The 20,506-nt window shown below is 46.4% G+C and overlaps 1 protein-coding gene across 1 annotated transcript in view; it reads left to right on the forward strand.

Moving 5' to 3' along the window:
* LOC137522501 (uncharacterized) overlaps nt 1-19,927 on the forward strand; it is a 64,448-nt gene extending 44,521 nt beyond the window's left edge. The window contains exons 13-15 of the mRNA XM_068242573.1: nt 13,106-13,147; nt 19,323-19,497; nt 19,727-19,927. Coding sequence (XP_068098674.1) covers nt 13,106-13,147; nt 19,323-19,472 — 192 coding nt within the window. The 3' untranslated portion in view covers nt 19,473-19,497; nt 19,727-19,927. The remainder of the gene's footprint in view (nt 1-13,105; nt 13,148-19,322; nt 19,498-19,726) is intronic.
* Nucleotides 19,928-20,506: the final 579 nt, after the last annotated feature.

Consider the following 20,506-nt stretch of genomic DNA (forward strand, 5'->3'; position numbering starts at 1 on the left):
GTTGCATATCAGACTACAGAAAGCAAATATTAAACATATCAAACTCTGAAAGCAAAAGCCGTATGAAAAGCTGTGACAATTAGTTACATTTCCTCTGCTCTCTTCAGACACGTCAGTCAGAAACACAGGACACAGGAGCTGCAGCTGTTGGGAGCTCTCTTCTCTGTCACATGCAGAGTTACACATAGAGTTCACTGATCAAGTGTGAGGGGAATTTCCCCTCTCCTCATGGCTCAGTCAGCCGTCAGTTTTGGCGTCAGTAAAGTTTGAATTTATTTTGATAACAGTAAACAAAGAAGTTGCTACTAAAATGTATACACCAGTACTTAGCAGCACTTCCTAAACAATTCCTGTGTCAATTGAAAAAAATATGTGGATCGATAGTATTCCTTTAAGGGCAGCATGCTGGCAAGGTAGTTCGCACTCTCGCCTTGCAGTGCTGGGTTCCCGGTTCGAATCCCAGCCAGGTCAACATCTGTATGCAACGTAACAATGTATGCTCTGCCAGTGTCTGTGTGGGCTTCGTCCGGGCACTATGGTTTCCTCTCACATCCCAAAACATACAGATAAGTTAACTGGCTTCCCCCTAACTTGGCCCAAAACTTTGATACATACACTACATGATACATAGACATATGGCTAAGGTAGGGATTAGATTGTGAGCCCCTCTGAGGGACAGTTAGTGACAAGACAATATACTCTGTTCAGCAATGCAGAAGATGTCACTGCTATATAAATACTAAATAATAATAACAGTGGGCATGTATGATACTGATACCAGGAGCAACCATGCATGATCTCCATGCATCTTCCTCACACTGCGCTGCTGATATGTTAATACAGAACATTAAAAGCAGCACAGTGTTGGAAACATGCTTGCAGATCACAAGGGGTTAATCACTTCAAGTATCTTGCCTCAGTTATAAAAACAATGATAAGCAACAATGCACACAGGAGCTGAGTGCTGACAGGGAAGATGAGCCCAATCCTATGACTCAAATAAACATGTTAGAGAATTACCCAGTCTGGATGCATCTAAACTTCCTCTCAATGCTGATATCCTCCACAAATCACTGAAACACGCTGGCTTCAGCTCCCATCCAGCATGTCTTGCTACTCTGATCCCCTCCCCCACTTCCTCATGTCACTAGGAAGCAGGACCGGGAGACCTAAGGGCTGGTTCAGACGGACACTTGCGGTGCGTTTACCGCAAGCCTTTGGAACGTTGCGCTAAACACTTCCATTCAGGTGAATGGAAGCGTTTACACCGAGCTTTTGCGTGCTTTTACACGAACGCGGCGTTCGGGTCCCGATTTTCGGTAGCGTTCGTGCTGCCCCTGGAAGCTACATGTAGCTTCCAGGGGGCGGCCAACCGCGACGGCTAATGTCCCCCTAGGGGGATTAAAAACGCGACCGCGACGCGAAGGTTACTGAAAACCTGACCGTGCAGCTGCCGCAACGCCCCGAACGTAACACCGCCGAAACGTCCGTCTGAACCAGCCCTAATGCAAACTGCTTCAATGCTGATAGATAATGCTGCTCTCCCCAGCACTGCACAATAAAGGTGTCACTGTTATCAGCAGTGCTGACACTTCAGTGATTAAAGCAGTAAAAAGATTAAATGGAGCTCCAGATTCAACTGAGGATTTTAGCTGCTCCTGCTCCGCTGGCTGTATGAGATCATGTGTTATCAGAGCGGAGGTTAATCCATTATGCAGCTTGCAGGGGGAGGCGGATTATGGCGACCAGGCATCTTAACTGAAGCAGGGGGACACAATCTGGCTGGCTAGCAGCACAAGGGGGGCAGAATGCAGCAAATGTAGAGCAGAGGAGATGCTTTATACTCTGCTTCAAGTCAGAAATGTAGGTCTGTTGCGAGTATAAGTCGACCCCCCTACTTTACAAAAGTAGATCAGACCTAAATTTCTCGACTTATAGTCGAGTATATACAGTACCTATTTTTATTAACATAACTAATGTAACTTAATGACAGAATGTTTGTTTACGCTGAAGTTCCACTTTAAGGGGTTAAGGTTTGGCAGCAGGGGTATAGTCACCAGGTGGGGTCTTAGGGTTAGGCATAGGTGAAGAGGGGGTTCAGTGTGAGAGTGGGCAGGGGCTTTATTATAGATTACCTGCTCCTGACAATAACATCTCCACTTCCTGGTTAGTTTGAAGGTTTCTTGCAGCTAGCCAATCACCATGCGGCTTCAGTTCCTGCACTGGAATTTGCTGGCTGCAGGACACTTGGAAACTAACCAGGAAGTGGAGGAGATGTGATTGCTGGGAGCTTGTAATGAATAATAATACTAGATGCCAGTAATGACATTTTGTTACTATCGTTATTTAACATTTTAGAAATGTCCTAAAACATTAAAGAAGCACCATAGTTCTGAAGTGCTATTCTTAAATGTATGGCCGCTATGATTTCTGAACCACAGAACCCCCACCAGTTCAGAGCTTGCATTGCAGCAAGCTGCTATCCACTGCTCTGCAGATTGTGCATTGGAGCTTATCACAAGATATTTAGCGCTGATAACTTTATTGCAGCTGTTTCTCATAGGATTTCTGAGATCACACAATAAATCGCCAGCCGCAAGGAAATCATCCAAGCAGATAACTGTGCTTTACTGGCATAGCCAAGCATTGCACAATCTGGGAGTGGGAGGCAGGGCATATGCCAGTACAAGCTATGCCTAAGGGGTACGAGGAGAACTAGACATATACTTGGCACAATACAAGGAGTATTACAAAGGGACAATATACTAAGGGCACTATACAATAGGCACCACTCAGGGGACAATATAGAAACAATACATGAGACACTACAAAGTGAATACGATACAGGAGGCTATAGTATACATGGTGCTGACCAAAGTCCTAATTTTTATAATTAGATTATTATCAATATATTATGTTTATTTGTTTATTGGTTGTTTGTATTTAGTCTGAGATTCTAATTCTGCAAACCTACCATTATTTTAAAGGCTTTGTTTCACTTGCACATGTTCTAATCTGCTTTACAACTCACATGCAATTAGTGTTGGGCGAACATCTAGATGTTCGGGTTCGGGCCGAACAGGCCGAACATGGCCGCGATGTTCGGGTGTTCGACCCGAACTCCGAACATAATGGAAGTCAATGGGGACCCGAACTTTTGTGCTTTGTAAAGCCTCCTTACATGCTACATACCCCAAATTTACAGGGTATGTGCACCTTGGGATTGGGTACAAGAGGAAAAATTTTTTTAGCAAAAAGAGGTTATAGTTTTTGAGAAAATCGATTTTAAAGTTTCAAAGGGAAAACTGTCTTTTAAATGCGGGAAATGTCTGTTTTCTTTGCACAGGTAACATGCTTTTTGTCGGCATGCAGTCATAAATGTAATACATATAAGAGGTTCCAGGAAAAAGGACCGGTAACGCTAACCCAGCAGCAGCACACGTGATGGAACAGGAGGAGGGTGGCGCAGGAGGAGAAGGCCACGCTTTGTGAGACACAACAACCCAGGCCTTGCATGAGGACAAGAAGCGTGCGGATAGCATGCTTTGTACCGCCATGCAGTCATAAATTTAATAAAGATAAGTGGTTCAATAAACAGGGACCACGCGGCAACGCTAACCCAGCAGCAGCAGACGTGATGGAACAGGAGGAGGCGCAGGAGGAGAAGGCCACGCTTTGTGAGACACAACAACCCAGGCCTTGCATGAGGTACCGCCATGCAGTCATAAATGTAATAAAGATAAGTGGTTCAATAAACAGGGACCACGCGGCAACGCTAACCCAGCAGCAGCAGCAGACGTGATGGAACAGGAGGAGGCGCAGGAGGAGAAGACCACGCTTTGTGAGACACAACAACCCAGGCCTTGCATGAGGACAAGAAGCGTGCGGATAGCATGCTTTGTACCGCCATGCAGTCATAAATTTAATAAAGATAAGAGGTTCCATAAACAGGGACCGGCAACGCTAACCCAGCAGCAGCAGCAGCACACGTGATGGAACAGGAGCAGGCGCAGGAGGAGAAGGCCACGCTTTGTGAGACACAACAACCCAGGCCTTGCATGAGGTACCGCCATGCAGTCATAAATGTAATAAAGATAAGTGGTTCAATAAACAGGGACCACGCGGCAACGCTAACCCAGCAGCAGCAGCAGACGTGATGGAACAGGAGGAGGCGCAGGAGGAGAAGACCACGCTTTGTGAGACACAACAACCCAGGCCTTGCATGAGGACAAGAAGCGTGCGGATAGCATGCTTTGTACCGCCATGCAGTCATAAATTTAATAAAGATAAGTGGTTCAATAAACAGGGACCACGCGGCAACGCTAACCCAGCAGCAGCAGACGTGATGGAACAGGAGGAGGCGCAGGAGGAGAAGACCACGCTTTGTGAGACACAACAACCCAGGCCTTGCATGAGGACAAGAAGCGTGCGGATAGCATGCTTTGTACCGCCATGTAGTCATAAATGTAATAAAGATAAGTGGTTCAATAAACAGGGACCACGCGGCAACGCTAACCCAGCAGCAGCAGACGTGATGGAACAGGAGGAGGCGCAGGAGGAGAAGGCCACGCTTTGTGAGACACAACAACCCAGGCCTTGCATGAGGACAAGAAGCGTGCGGATAGCATGCTTTGTACCGCCATGCAGTCATAAATTTAATAAAGATAAGAGGTTCCATAAACAGGGACCGGCAACGCTAACCCAGCAGCAGCAGCAGCACACGTGATGGAAAAGGAGCAGGCGCAGGAGGAGAAGGCCACGCTTTGTGAGACACAACAACCCAGGCCTTGCATGAGGACAAAAAGCGTGCGGATATAGCAGCAATGCTTTTTGCCGCCATGCAGTCATAAATGTAATACAGATGAGAGGTTCAATAAACAGGGACCGGTAACGCTACACCATCCCAGATGTTCATTGGTCATGTTACTTGGTTGGGGTCCTGGAGTGTTGCGTAGTCGTTTCCAATCCAGGATTGATTCATTTTAATTTGAGTCAGACGGTCTGCATTTTCTGTGGAGAGGCGGATACGCCGATCTGTGACGATGCCTCCGGCAGCACTGAAACAGCGTTCCGACATAACGCTGGCTGCCGGGCAAGCCAGCACCTCTATTGCGTACATTGCCAGTTCGTGCCAGGTGTCTAGCTTCGATACCCAATAGTTGAAGGGTGCAGATGGATTGTTCGACACAGCTACGTCATCTGACATGTAGTCCTTGACCATCTTCTCCAGGCGATCGGTGTTGGAGGTGGATCTGCACGCTTCCTGTTCAGTGGGCTGCTGCTGCATGGGTGTCAGAAAATTTTCCCACTCCAAGGACACTGCCGATACCGTTCCCTTTTGGGCACTAGCTGCGGCTTGCGTTGTTTGCTGCCCTCCTGGTCGTCCTGGGTTTGCGGAAGTCAGTCTGTCGGCGTACAACTGGCTAGAGGAGGGGGAGGATGTCAATCTCCTCTCTAAAGTCTCCACAAGGGCCTGCTGGTATTCTTCCATTTTGACCTGTCTGACTCTTTCTTCAAGCAGTTTTGGAACATTGTGTTTGTACCGTGGATCCAGAAGGGTATAAACCCAGTAATTGGTGTTGTCCAGAATGCGCACAATGCGTGGGTCGCGTTCAATGCAGTCTAGCATGAATTGAGCCATGTGTGCAAGAGTCCTACCAGAATCCTCATCATCCTCTTGTGAGCGTTGTGATAGTTGTTGTGATGCATCATAGTCGTCACCTTCCTCCTGGTCTGCTTCTGCTGACCATTCGCGCTGAATTGTGGAAGTCCAACGTGCACCGCTCTGGCCCTCGTCAGTGGTGGCATGAAATTCCTGCTCCAACTCCAGCTGTTCCTCCTCCTCTTCTTCGTCATAGCTGCTGGGGCCAGCGTTCCCTGAGGCGGATGGCCTGATGTTGGTACCATCACGCTGATCGTTTTCTCCTTCAGATTCCCCCAGTTGCATCATGACAGCTGTTTCCTTGATTTTCAACATTGACCTCTTCAGTAAACACAGCAGTGGTATGGTAATGCTGACTGAAGAGTTGTCACTGCTCACAAGCAACGTGGATTGCTCAAAATTTTGGAGGACTTGGCAGAGGTCCAACATGTTGGCCCAATCGGATCCACAGAAGCTTGGCAGCTGGCCGGATGCGCCTCGGTACTGCGCCGTCATGTACTGGACCACTGCACTCTTCTGCTCACAAAAGCGTGCTAGCATGTGCAGCGTAGAATTCCAGCGCGTAGGGACATCACACAGCAAGCGATGGTGGGGGAGATTGAAGCGCTCCTGCATCTTGGCGAGTGCCCCCGAAGCAGTACTGGATTTTCTACAATGTTTGGCCACTCGACGCACCTTCAACAGAAGATCGGCCACGCCTGGGTATGTCCTCAGGAACCGCTGAACTACTAGGTTCATCACGTGCGCCAGGCAAGGGATGTGTGTCAGCTTAGCCAACCTTAAAGCGCGAATGAGATTACTCCCATTATCACACACAACCATGCCCGGTTTCAAGTCCAGCGGTGCCAGCCACAAATCCGTCTGTTCCTTTATTCCCTTCCAAATTTCCTCCCCTGTGTGCTGCTTATCCCCAAGGCAGATCAGCTTCAGCAACGCTTGCTGACGCATGCCAACAGCTGTGCTGCACTGCTTCCACGATCCTACTGCTGCTGGGTTAGCGTTTCCGGATGAGGTACAGCTTTGAGATGCGTTGGAGGAGAAGGAGTCAGAGAGGTAGGTGCTGCTGTTGTTATCCAGTGGGAGGGACGGCGGTGCAGCTGTTTGCGGCGTGGGCAACACCCGCGCCGTAGCAGGTGAGGAATCGCTGCCAGGCTCCACAAGGTTCACCCAGTGCGCGGTAAGGGAGATGTATCGACCCTGGCCGAACGCACTCGTCCAAGTGTCAGTGGTGAGGTGAACCTTGCAGGCAACGGCATTCTTCAAGCTTCGGGTTATTTGGCTGACCACGTGCTCATGCAACTCAGGCACTGCAGAGCGCGCAAAGTGGTAGCGGCTGGGAACCACGTAACGTGGGATGGCCACTGACATCATGCCCTTGAAGCTGTTTGTCTCCACCACTCGATATGGCAGCATTTCGCAGGCCAGAAGCTTGGCTATGCTGGCTGTTACTGCCACGGCCCGGGGGTCATTTGCTGGCAATTTCCTCTTGCGCTCAAACATCTCCGACACAGACAACTGAACCGTAGCGCTGCACACGGAAGGGCTGTTGGTTGTTGTGTTTGATGAACACTGGGAGACCTCAAGAGCACTACTCCGGAAAGTGACAGTGTCAGCGTCGTCTGATGTTTGTGAATGTTGTGAACCACGCAATGGCTGGGCTACTGCTGCTGCTGAGGCGGGTCTGGTGGTGAGTCTGGTGAACCCAAGGGAGGCAGTGTTGCTGGTACCCTGTCCTGCCGCGTTTGCCCACAGAGTGGGATGTTTGGATAGCATGTGGCGGCTCATGCTGGTGGTGGAGAGGTTGTTAATACTTTTCCCCCTGCTCAGGCGAGTCTTGCACACCTTGCAAATCGCCATGGTAACATCCTCAGTGCAGTCTTCAAAGAAAGCCCAGACTTTGGAGCACCTGCCTCCTTGCTGGCGATTTCTGTTTCCTCCTCTTTTGCCTCTCACTCTAACTTCCACGCTTGTGGTGCCTGAAATTGCGCGCCGCCTACCTTGTGGCACAAGGCGAACTCGTGCAGCAGTGGGTTCTTCAACAGACTCATCTGTGCTGCTGCTACGACGGCGATGTTCTCGTTCACAAATAAAATCTGGGTCTCTGTCCACATTGTCCATACCCTCCTCTTCCATCTCCTCAAACTCGTCATATGTCATTGTGGGGGGCCGCCGCCGTGGAGTAGAGCTCCCCAGAACAACCTCTGCGCAGCTCACTCCAACGTCGTCTTCCAGATCTTGTCGGCCGACCTCCTGCAATTGCAACCCCTCCTGCTCAACTTGCTCTGGGATTTGGGTTTCCGAGTCCTCCTCGGACTCGCCTTGTATTTCAGTGCGCGGTGCATTTCCCACAGTTAATGGTTGTGAATCCGGGCACAACATTTCTGGCTGTTCCTCCATTGACCTTTCATAGGTGGAAGTTTGTTGGGCTGGGAATAGCTCCTGCGAATACCCCATTGTGTCCTGAGGTAATTCATAGGACTGGTTATCTGGCAGTTGTGTGCGTGGTGTCGCTGCCGGTTGTGTCAGCTTTGTGCCCACTGGCTCCTTGTAACTGGCTGAGGACTCGGACCTCGTGCGTGATGTGCTGGTGCTGCTTAACCCACTGCTGGACGCTTGAGAGGTCATCCAAGTAATTATCTGGTCCTGTTCTTTTGGATTTGTGAGGGTTGTTGTCCTGGACAACATGGGCGGTATTGAGTGGGTTTTCTTGGGTGCTCCCCTGTGGCCTGTACGTGAACCGTCAGGGGAAACACCTCTTCCCTTGCCCCTTCCTCTTTCACCGGATTTCTTCCTCATTTCACTTATCCTTACAGTACACGCTGACTGGCAGCAGTACAGTGGCAGTACAGAAATGCTATACAGTACCACTATTCCCAGCAGCGACACAGAGCACAATGCTATACAGTGGCGGGTGAGCGGTGTACTACTGTTCCCAGGCCCAGCAGACACAGAGTGGAAGTAAACACAATGCTATATAGTCTGGCTGAGCGGTGTACACAGAGTGGCAGTACACACAATGCTATATAGTCTGGCTAAGCCGTGTACACAGAGTGTCATTAAACACAATGCTATATATAGCGTGGCTGAGCGAGGTGCACAGTGGCAGTACACACAATGCTTTATAGTCAGGCTGAGCCGTGTACACAGAGTGTCAGTAAACAATGGTATATAGTCTGGCTGAGCGGTGTACACAGAGTGGCAGTAAACACAATGCTATATATAGCGTGGCTGAGCGAGGTGCACAGTGGCAGTACACACAATGCTATAGAGCCAGGCTAAGCCGTGTACACAGAGTGTCAGAAAACACAATGCTATATATAGCGTGGCTGAGCGAGGTGCACAGTGGCAGTACACACAATGCTATATTAGTCAGGCTAAGCCGTGTACACAGAGTGTCAGAAAACACAATGCTATATATAGCGTGGCTGAGCGAGGTGCACAGTGGCAGTACACACAATGCTATATTAGTCAGGCTAAGCCGTGTACACAGAGTGTCAGAAAACACAATGCTATATATATAGCGTGGCTGAGCGAGGTGCACAGTGGCAGTACACACAATGCTATATATAGCGTGGCTGAGCGAGGTGCACAGTGGCAGTGCACACAATGCTATATATAGCGTGGCTGAGCGAGGTGCACAGTGGCAGTACACACAATGCTATATTAGTCAGGCTAAGCCGTGTACACAGAGTGTCAGAAAACACAATGCTATATATATAGAGTGGCTGAGCGAGGTGCACAGTGGCAGTACACACAATGCTATATATAGCGTGGCTGAGCGAGGTGCACAGTGGCAGTACACACAATGCTATATATAGCGTGGCTGAGCGAGGTGCACAGTGGCAGTACACACAATGCTATATATAGCGTGGCTGAGCGAGGTGCACAGTGGCAGTACACACAATGCTATATTAGTCAGGCTAGCCTAAGCCGTGTACACAGAGTGTCAGAAAACACAATGCTATATATATAGCGTGGCTGAGCGAGGTGCACAGTGGCAGTACACACAATGCTATATATAGCGTGGCTGAGCGAGGTGCACAGTGGCAGTACACACAATGCTATATATAGCGTGGCTGAGCGAGGTGCACAGTGGCAGTACACACAATGCTATATTAGTCAGGCTAGCCTAAGCCGTGTACACAGAGTGTCAGAAAACACAATGCTATATATATAGCGTGGCTGAGCGAGGTGCACAGTGGCAGTACACACAATGCTATATATAGCGTGGCTGAACGAGGTGCACAGTGGCAGTACACACAATGCTATATATAGCGTGGCTGAGCGAGGTGCACAGTGGCAGTACACACAATGCTATATATAGCGTGGCTGAGCGAGGTGCACAGTGGCAGTACACACAATGCTATATATAGCGTGGCTGAGCGAGGTGCACAGTGGCAGTACACACAATGCTATATATAGCGTGGCTGAGCGAGGTGCACAGTGGCAGTACACACAATGCTATATTAGTCAGGCTAGCCTAAGCCGTGTACACAGAGTGTCAGAAAACACAATGCTATATATATAGCGTGGCTGAGCGAGGTGCACAGTGGCAGTACACACAATGCTATATATAGCGTGGCTGAGCGAGGTGCACAGTGGCAGTACACACAATGCTATATATAGCGTGGCTGAGCGAGGTGCACAGTGGCAGTACACACAATGCTATATTAGTCAGGCTAGCCTAAGCCGTGTACACAGAGTGTCAGAAAACACAATGCTATATATATAGCGTGGCTGAGCGAGGTGCACAGTGGCAGTACACACAATGCTATATATAGCGTGGCTGAACGAGGTGCACAGTGGCAGTACACACAATGCTATATATAGCGTGGCTGAGCGAGGTGCACAGTGGCAGTACACACAATGCTATATATAGCGTGGCTGAGCGAGGTGCACAGTGGCAGTACACACAATGCTATATATAGCGTGGCTGAGCGAGGTGCACAGTGGCAGTACACACAATGCTATATATAGCGTGGCTGAGCGAGGTGCACAGTGGCAGTACACACAATGCTATATTAGTCAGACTAGCCTAAGCCGTGTACACAGAGTGTCAGAAAACACAATGCTATATATATAGCGTGGCTGAGCGAGGTACACAGTGGCAGTAAACAATGCTATATATAGTGTGGCTGAGCGAGCGGTGTACTACTGTTCCCAGCAGCGACACACAATGACTGGGGGGGACCCTGGCTAGCGTGGCTGGAGAGCGAACTACCCTGCCTGCCTACCCAAAGCTAAACCCACAGACAAATGGCGGAGATATGACGTGGTTCGGGTATTTATTTACCCGAACCACGTGACCGTTCGGCCAATCAGAGCGCGTTCGGGCCCGAACCACGTGACCCGTTCGGCCAATCACAGCGCTTGCCGAACGTTCGGGGAACGTTCGGCCATGCGCTCTTAGTTCGGCCATGTGGCCGAACGGTTTGGCCGAACACCGTCAGGTGTTCGGCCGAACTCGAACATCACCCGAACAGGGTGATGTTCTGCAGAACTCGAACAGTGGTGAACACTGTTCGCCCAACACTACATGCAATCAGGAAATTGCTATGATGTGCAGTTTCCCAGAAAGCCCTCAATTTTGTGCCATTTAGTACAATTGCATTGAACTTTAAAAATCCATCAAAAATTGTACAGGAAAAAAGGTTTGCAATTTGCAGTGCTCTCAAGTCATCTCTCTGGGGGCCATATGCAATTCTCTTTTTCACCTGAGTTTTATCCTAGGAGATAATTTTTCATCATTGATTTTAAATAACTTTCCAACACTTTTCAACTAAAAAAGTACCGAAAAGTAGGTGAAATAGTACTATCAAACTTATTTTGAGCATTTTCTTGCTTTCTGGTGGCTTAAAAGGCATTTTATTGACAAGTTTAAAAATATCACCTAGGAGAAAACTCAGGTGAAAAAGTGAATTGCATATGGCCCTGGACCTCTGTGGTTTACATTTTGCAATCTGCTGCCCCTCCCCAAATCTCTCCCATTGCAGATAAATTACAGCTACTCAAGGAGCCCGGTTCATTTTTTAGATACATTTGTGGGGAAAAATTGGTAATTTGATCAGCCCAAGTAGTCCTGCTCTGGGAACCACAGGCTTGTGGTGGTCTGAAAGAAAATGTATCTGAATCTTGTGCTGGTGTTTATTTCTGTTCTGCATTGTAACAAACATTAGGTTTGCACCCAGGTCAGGGGATTCTCAGCTTTAGGTTCTAGTAAGTCACTCATCAGGTGGCAAGGATTTTGTTCAAGTTTTGTTCTTTTTTTATGTATATAGTGTGTACAGCACTATTACAGTTTTGATGTTTAGTGAAGTTTACAGACTGTCTCCTGACTTGCTTTGCACTGTAGCTGACGGCAAAAGTAATTACTACCAAGACAGTATATATTACACATGTTATAGCCATATAACAGAGAACAGACTGTCTAAGTAGGGATGCTAATTCGGATTCTGCGGAAATGCAATTTCCGTATTTCCGATCGGAAATTGCATTTCCGCATCGGAATGCAGAAATCGGAAATGGGGCTTTGCTATTAACCGCTAAAGTTGGCGGCTTTTGACTGTAATTTAAAATGCAGAAAATCCGCATTATCCGATATGCGGTAATTTTAAGCCAATCAGAAGACTCGGAATGAATAAACCAATCAAAGAATTGGGATTTAGGCGGAAATGTCCACATTCTCTGATTGTCTTATTCATTCTGAGTTGTCTGGCTTACAATTACCGCATGACGGATAATGCGGATTTTCTGCATTTTATATTACAGTCAAAAGCCGCCAACTTTAGCGGTTAATAGCAAATCCCCCATAGGTCCTAGACACACCACATTTTCAGGGTTTATTAAACAGGACACTGTGAACAAGATGAAGAAAAAGTTTTCAAAAAGACCTTATAGTTTTTGAGAAAATCAATGTTAAAATCCGCAGGAATTTCTGCGATTTCCGGCGGAAATCCGCATCGGAATGCGGAAATCTGTAGCGGAAAGTGGAATCGTTAGCGGTATCAGTGATTGGCAATGGCAGAATGCGGATTTTCCACGGAATCGGAAATTGGCATTTCCGAACACCCCTATGTCTAAGAAACTATTTTGGAGACGTAGTTCTTCTTTAAAGAAATCTATTATTACTAAGGCCTATACGACTGTTGTCATTACTTTCTGAACTATTGGCCCAGACTCGATATGCAGATGAGGTGTTCTGATTCTGATTCTATTGGCTGATAATATGTCTCCAGTTATCTTTCTGACTACTTCCAGAATTGTGCCAGAATGTTGCTGGCCACACACAGATTGGAGAATACCCCAAAGTTTGCAGCTGGTAATTTTTGAAAGACCAAAAAGAAAGTGTAAATGTCAGTTCTTATTCCAGTTTCACAACCAACCTAAGGAAACCTCATCAACTTATTACTTTGACATAATTTGTTTCTAAATCTTCTTTTACAGGCAACGGTTGATGGCATTCTTAACCCACTTTTTTGCGCTGTGGTAAGATATCAGTTACTTCTTTATTTCTTCATCTTCCCAGGTGTAATACTGCTGGCACACACAGGCTTCTGATATCACTTTGATTTCAGTTTACATTGAGATTACCATACGTTCATATCCTGGCTATACATGTAAATGGTAAATAGGGGACTAACTAAGGTCAAACTAAACACAACTGACCTTGAATGTAAAGTCGGTGCACATTTTAAGTTATTTTAACTTCAAACAGTTGTTAGAGTGTATTTGGGTGACAGTTTTAGGAAGGAGGACTGTATAGACACACTGCCCAGCTGCCAGCTGAGAAGCCAGTTCTATTCTATGTAGAGGGGGGGGGGGGACAAATAAGCTGGATCCTGTTGCAGGAACTTTGGCAGAAGCTCCCAAAATAACAATAGCTATTGGTCAATGATAATGTAGCTAAGTCGAATACTTGTCAGCAAAGTCAAAGGACAGCTTTCCCCAGCATGAGTATGAAGGATCATCTCAGGGGAGGAAAATCTCTGTGTACATAGCTAAGTAATGACAAACTAATTAACATAGACTCATGTTCAACTCATGTGACGAAACAGGAATCTGACTCTTGCCAATAGAGAATTTCAGAAGACTATCCATACAGTATTAATATTCAAGTGAAACTCATAAAATTAGAATAGCATTCAAAAGTCCATTTATTACTGTGAAAAGGTGAAAGTAATATATGAAATAGGACCTATTTGCAGGTGATTTGGATCAATTGGCTGGTTAGAGTCGTAGTAGAAGATTAGTCTGACACTTTGAGCCTAGAATATTGAACATTTTCACAATATTCGAATGGTCTGAGATTTTGATTTTGGGGCTCTCATAAGCTGTAAGCTATAATCATCATCATAACAAATAAAGGTTGAAATATCTTGCTTTGCATGTATTGAGCCTATTTTATATATTAGTTTTACCTTTTAAGTTAAATTACTGAAATAAATGAACTTTTGCACGATATTCTAATTTTTCAAGTTTCACTTGTATGTAATAACTTGGCTGAAAAAGGAAAAGGCAAACAGTTATAATAATCCCAAGTATCGGGCACTTTTTGAATATGAGGTGACTGAAAGGTGGAAGGTGCAATCTTTATCCTATACAATAAAACCTAACTGTCCCTGCGTCATCCACTTTCCCTGTCTGTCTGTCCGAAGCTTTTTTGTACTGCGCATGTGCGCAGTACAGAAAGCCGTTGGGACGGGAGGTGAGGCCAGGGAGCAGGGCGGCCATGTGCATGCGGCGGGCAGGCAAGTGCGCATGGCACGCACGATGCGTGAGCGCGGCGCAGGCGCACGCTGCGGGCATGCGCGGTTAAATCACTACCTAGAGCCTGTTTTTAAACGGGCTTAGGTAGACTAGTTTCCCTATAAAATGCTGGTTGCTGTAATGTAGACCGCTTGGCTTCAAGGGGGCCTGAGATACAATAGCCAGGCAAGGCTGACACCAGTAAAGACAAAGTAGTCAGAGCAGCTGATCTGCTTGCTTTTCCTTAGCTCAGTGATTTAGCAGGTATTACAAAATGTGGATCAGAGCAGCAATCGAGCAAGTAGCATTTCAACAGGTAATCGGCAATTGCACCTTTAACTATATTAGAAACCAGAAAAGGAAAGAAATCCTGCACAAAAACGCTGCACCACCAATTACAAATATAACAACGCTTTATTGGACATTCTGTCTAAGAACATCTAAGAACATTTAAAACAAGTGCTGACATCAGCAACTGACCACAATACAATATTATGTGGAACCAACCAACAATGCCTCACCTCCTATGGTCAAGATCAACCCTGCAGGCTGCAAACAATTACCCAACATGGGTTCAAAAGTTGAACCCAATGTTAAGCAGTACTGGACCCGGGTCTGAACAATTGCAAATCACCTGAAAAACCTCCTATAAATAACCAAGGTGCAAAAAGAATAAGAGTGCTAGTGTGTAGATATAATGCTGATGGAACATGAGTAATAATTAATATAATCATGTGTGGACAGTGCATATCAGGATCAACAATGTCAGTGAATCAGGGGGTATACATACGTAGCCTAGGATTAAATGTGCAGGCAGCCATGGAGTAAGGGTGGAGGGAGGCACATTCACCTTTAACTATATTCCTCCCACTTCAGATTTACTTGCTTATTGGATAGAGGGCCTAGCTGTCACATGTAGTAAGAATGGTATTGAATGAAATAGAAGTGTGCATTCATTTAGGCAACCACTGATATTTATAGGTAGTGATGAGAGTTAGTGGCCATTTTCGTTTTGCTATCATTGTTACATTGTAGCACAGATGAAAGATAGCATGAGAAAGAACATTATTTGCATGTAATTTATCAGTGACTAACAACTACAGAAAAATAGTGGCAGTGGATTTCAACCTGTCATTCCACAAACTACTGGGGGTGCTAATTTGCATGATGTAAGGACAGGTCGACATCCACCTCCACTATGTTAGTGTAGTTGTTGGTCTCTGGTCAGTTACATCCAAATTGTCTTTTCTTTTTACTTATTAATTGCCCATAAAGGTTAAGTTTTAATTTTCTCCAGTACAAGATTAATTGTGAGCTAACTGAGCAGGAGATACGACATTGATGCATAGATGGCTGTATACATGAAAATGTATGGTTTGCATATGAAAACACATTTTTTCCAAATGCATTGAAGTCAATGGGCATCAGAAAACACATTTTCAGAATAGTTCTCATTTTTGCAAAAATGTGGAAAATCTGTTGTTTTTTTGACCAAAAATTGAGTCAATCAAATTCAAAATTACTTCAAAGGAGATTTTAACTTGTCCCTACTGATAGGTAAAATAGTGTTCTACTATTGGCTTTGCAACGGTAGTTTCATCTGTTTTATTTTTTTGTACCAGTTTCTGGTTGATCCCCTATCTCTACTACTTATTGCTTAACCCAAACCTGCCCTACCACTTTGTAACCTCCTACACCCCAGTGAATTTCTTTCTCCTGCCTAACCCTAACCCTCCTCATTGCAATCCCCTTCCTATACACCTAACCCTCCTCATTGCAATCCCCTTCCTATACATCTAACCCTATCCCCCCTCTCATTGCAATCCCCTTCCTATACACCTAAGTCTAACCTAAACATAGTTACATAGCTATTTGGGTTGAAAAAAACATACCTCTATTGAGTTCTAATTGAGTTCCAATTAGCCCCAAAACAGAAAAAAAATCCCTGGATAGACACTGCCAGCAATTACCTAGTAATTATAGCCATGCATGTTATGAATGCAAGGAAAGTATCTAAGGCCCCCTTAAAGGAATACTTAAGTCAAAATAAAAAAATGATTTTTACTCACCTGGCGCATCCCTCAGCCCCCTGAAGCTGTATGGTGCCCTCGCAGCCTGGTTCCGATCCTCCTGTCCCCGCCGGCGGCTACTTCCGGGTTCGGCGACAGCCGCCGACAGGCTGGGAACGCGAGTGATTCTCCGCGTTCCCAGCCGCTATATCACCCTCTATGCTGCTATAGTGTGTATGTTATACGCTATAGCAGCATAAAGGGTGATATAGCGGCTGGGAACGCGGAGAATCACTCGCATTCCCAGCCTGTCGGCGGCCGTCGCCGAACCTGGAAGTAGCCGCCGACGGGGACAGGAGGATCGGAACCAGGCTGCGAGGGCACCATACAGCTTCAGGGGGCTGAGGGATGCCCCAGGTGAGTAAAAATATTTTTTTTATTTTGACTTAAGTATTCCTTTAAACACAGATATAGAATTTGAAATAACTACTTCCTGTGCAGGGTTGAACCTAACATGAAGCCACCTAAATCACATGATTCAGGTGCAAAATCTAGAAGGCAGTATTTACACAGTTTGGGCCACCAGGTGTCTGCCTCCTCTCCGCTCTCTCACCCGCTTTCCTGGCGCACACACTACCCTCCTCATCCCCACCCTCATTCAACTGGTGGCACCTGCTGGACTAATCAGGGGGGGGTGCTACTGGCCAATCACAGATACCTGCTGCTCCTTTTGCTAACTGGTGGCGATGGTCCTCTGGGCGAGACCACAGCCCCGTCATAGGGTGCTCGGTCAGTAGCAGTGACCAATCAGATGTGATTTGCCCAATGACGGTTCCGTGGTCATGGCCGCTAGACCATAGGCACAAGTTAACAAGAAAAACAACAGCTGGCCGGTGATTGGCCAGTCTGGTGCCAGCCCCCCCTGATTGGTCACGTGCCAAAGCTTCCCCTCTGACTGGCCATGGTGATCTCTCACCGATAATGGGGTTTATATAGGGGGTATATATGATAAGAGGTATATATGATGGAGGTATAAACTGTATGCATTTATGGAGCGGGGGGCAGCCCTCCGTGCACAGATCATATACCCTAGTCCTTTAGTTCTCTGTGCAAGCCTAAATAAAGCCCTTCTACTGCCTATTGCTTAATTCCAACCCTTCCTTCATTCTGTAACTCCTTATTCTAATCTTTCTTTCTTTTTGAAACCTAACCTTAGCACCCTTCTCATCCTGCTAACTCCAACTTTCCATGCCATATACCTAACACTATCCCAGGTTTATATGATATCTCCACAGGTGAATCTTGGCACAAGATATTACAGAAAGTTAACATGCCTAATGCTAGCCGGCCTTCCTGCATTCTTATTGCCTAAAACTAACCCCTCCACCGTGTCCACGCCAAACACTAACCTCCCTCCTTTCCACGCCTTACACTAATCCCCTCCCTACTAACTTGTCTCTAAAAACTATCCCTCAGGGACTGTAGAGGGCTCTCCAGAGGTAGCATAAATTAGAGTAAACCTGCAACTTTCTTTAAAATAAAAATCAGATACTTACCTCAGGAGCTGGAAGCCTCTGGGCCCTATTGAGGCTTCCTCCGTCCTCCTCAGCAGCCCCAATCCAGTGCTGCAACCCTCAAAGAAAAATAAACAATAATAAAACCATTAAACCATATTTCATGATGGATGCCACCCGCGGTGATTGTTCGTTTTTGAATGACCACAATGCCGGATTGTCCCGATCCTCATTGACTTTCGCTGGTTTTGCCGGGATCATGTAAAAGATTGGTCATTTATGACGGCGCGCACAATGCTTGCGGATACGGCCAGATGGATCAGGGACTGATCATTTGTTGGCGGAGATCCCCGATCCATCTGCCCATGATCTGTCTGCAGGTATTTATCTTAAAAAAGCTTTGCGGTGAAATAGCAGGATCTGGTTGACTGTGTTACATGAAGGGCCTTATCACTTTGAGAGAACAAGGGAAGGCCAAGTCCAAAAGGAAGCCCAGGTGTATGGTATGGGGTGCAAAGAAAACAATCCTGGGGACTTCGGGACCGTGAAGGTTGCTGGAGAGAAGTTTATGTGTGAAGGTGTGGCCTGTCATAGTCTGCTGAACTAGTGCTGGTGCTGACAAATAACTCTTTTCTAGCAATATTTGACTGTAGTTTTCAGCAACAATGTTGCCTGGTGAAATTCCACTATGAGTAATGTTAGGAAGCCCTGGACATGCATACTGTACTCATTCTCTGGCCGTAGTCTCAGGGGTGTACCTAGAAATCCCTGGGCCCCCCTGCAAAAAAAATCCAGGCCCGCTCAGGGACTTTTGTAGGGCAGGAGGGGTCGCAGCATAAGAGGAGAGCATGGCCGCAGATCGGTGGGGAGGGGGGACATTCCCCCCCTCCCTCACCTCGGGCTCTCCTCTCAGCGCTCCCCTCCTGCAATCATTAGTGGCAGCGGCGGCAGGCTGAGCACATACCTCCTTCTTGCCGGAGGTCTTCCGATCACTATGTGCTTCATGTAACTTCCTGTGTAAACAGGAAGCAGCATGAAGCTCTTAGCGATCAGAAGACCTCCGGCGAGAAGGAGGTATGTGCTCAGCCTGCCGCCGCCGCCCGCTGCCACCAATGATGGCAGGAGGGGAGCACTGAGCGGAGAGCCCGAGGTGAGGGGGGGAATGTCCCCCCTCCCAAACCGATCTGCGGCCACGCTCTCCTCTTATGCTGCGACCCCTCCTGCCCTACAAAAGTCCCTGAGCGGGCCCTAGGGGGGCCCCGGGCCCCCCGCGGCGGCAGGGGTTGCATCCTCTATTGTTACGCCAGTGCTTAGTCTCTATTTATACTAAAACATTTTCTCAGCTTCTTTGTAATGCAAACATTTCATAGATGTTTTCTTTTACTCTACAAGGATGCAGCACTTAATGGTGCGAAAGGACTTCTTGCAAATCTCCCTGCTGTTGGTAAAGGTGCCACTGATGGTAATAAAGGAGGTGTAAGTGCTTCTGGTAGCGCTCAAGTGCCTGCCCTTGGAGGTGGTGCTTTCAACCTTCTTGTTTAACCCTGTGAGGAAAAAGTATGCAGAGGTAATCAACATCTTTCTAAATAAAATACACACTGTAGAGTATAGATTTAAAATCTGAGTCATGTTTTTCATTATTTTAAAACCCACTAAAAAGATTGTTCCAGAGTCTTGTACTTGTTATTTGTGTGTCTCTCTGCACCGTAACATCTCTACTCTGGAGATCCCAGTCTAGAGCTACTCAGAAATTTCTATTGGTTTGACATATTAAATGTGCCTCTTCTTTCTTCCAGGAACCGGACTGATCCCGCTAATCCTGAGTGTAACTGCATACCAATAATCCAAGAAAATCCAATCATTTCTCTCTTTTTTTTTCCCTTTAATCAACATTCTTTAATCAATACTCTTTACAACAAATAATTAATGACTGACTTATATCAACATATGATTTCATTTCTTTTCTGGCTGATTTATCAATAAATTCATTGCATCAAGCTGTGTGTTAATATGTTATTTTAATGTTTTGATATTGAATCTATTTGGTAACCTGAAGGATGTAAACAGCACAGTACACATATTACACATATATGAAAGGAAAGCTGAAGTGAGGGCATGTGGTAGAAGTATTTGTACTGCTCCTTTTAGAGGAAACTGCACATTGCTTAGGTTGATTTCACACTATGCACTTTGCATCACAATCACAACACAATGATGCTGAAAAGTTGCATTGTACATTAGACATGTGATGCAATGTGCTGTGAAGCATACTGGATCATTGAAAGTATGCTTCACTGCCACTGTAAATACACACGTTACCCTGTAAATGCATTGCACGCAGCATGTTATCCTGATGGAACCCGCTGCAATGCACCACACTGCAATCAGTTTGCTATCCCCATAGTAATATTATTGCATTGCATTGTGATGCAATGATATTGTCTCTTGCATCCCTTCAGTTTCACTCAGATGTTCAAATTGCCAGGAATACTGCCATGTGTTTTTTTCCCACAATGCATAACTTGATTCTTAGCACAGATTCACCCAGCCTCTCCACTGTGATCCAGCTTTTTTCA

This window comes from Hyperolius riggenbachi, chromosome 6, assembly GCF_040937935.1.
Source record: "Hyperolius riggenbachi isolate aHypRig1 chromosome 6, aHypRig1.pri, whole genome shotgun sequence".
NCBI classification, from domain to species: Eukaryota; Metazoa; Chordata; class Amphibia; order Anura; family Hyperoliidae; genus Hyperolius; species Hyperolius riggenbachi.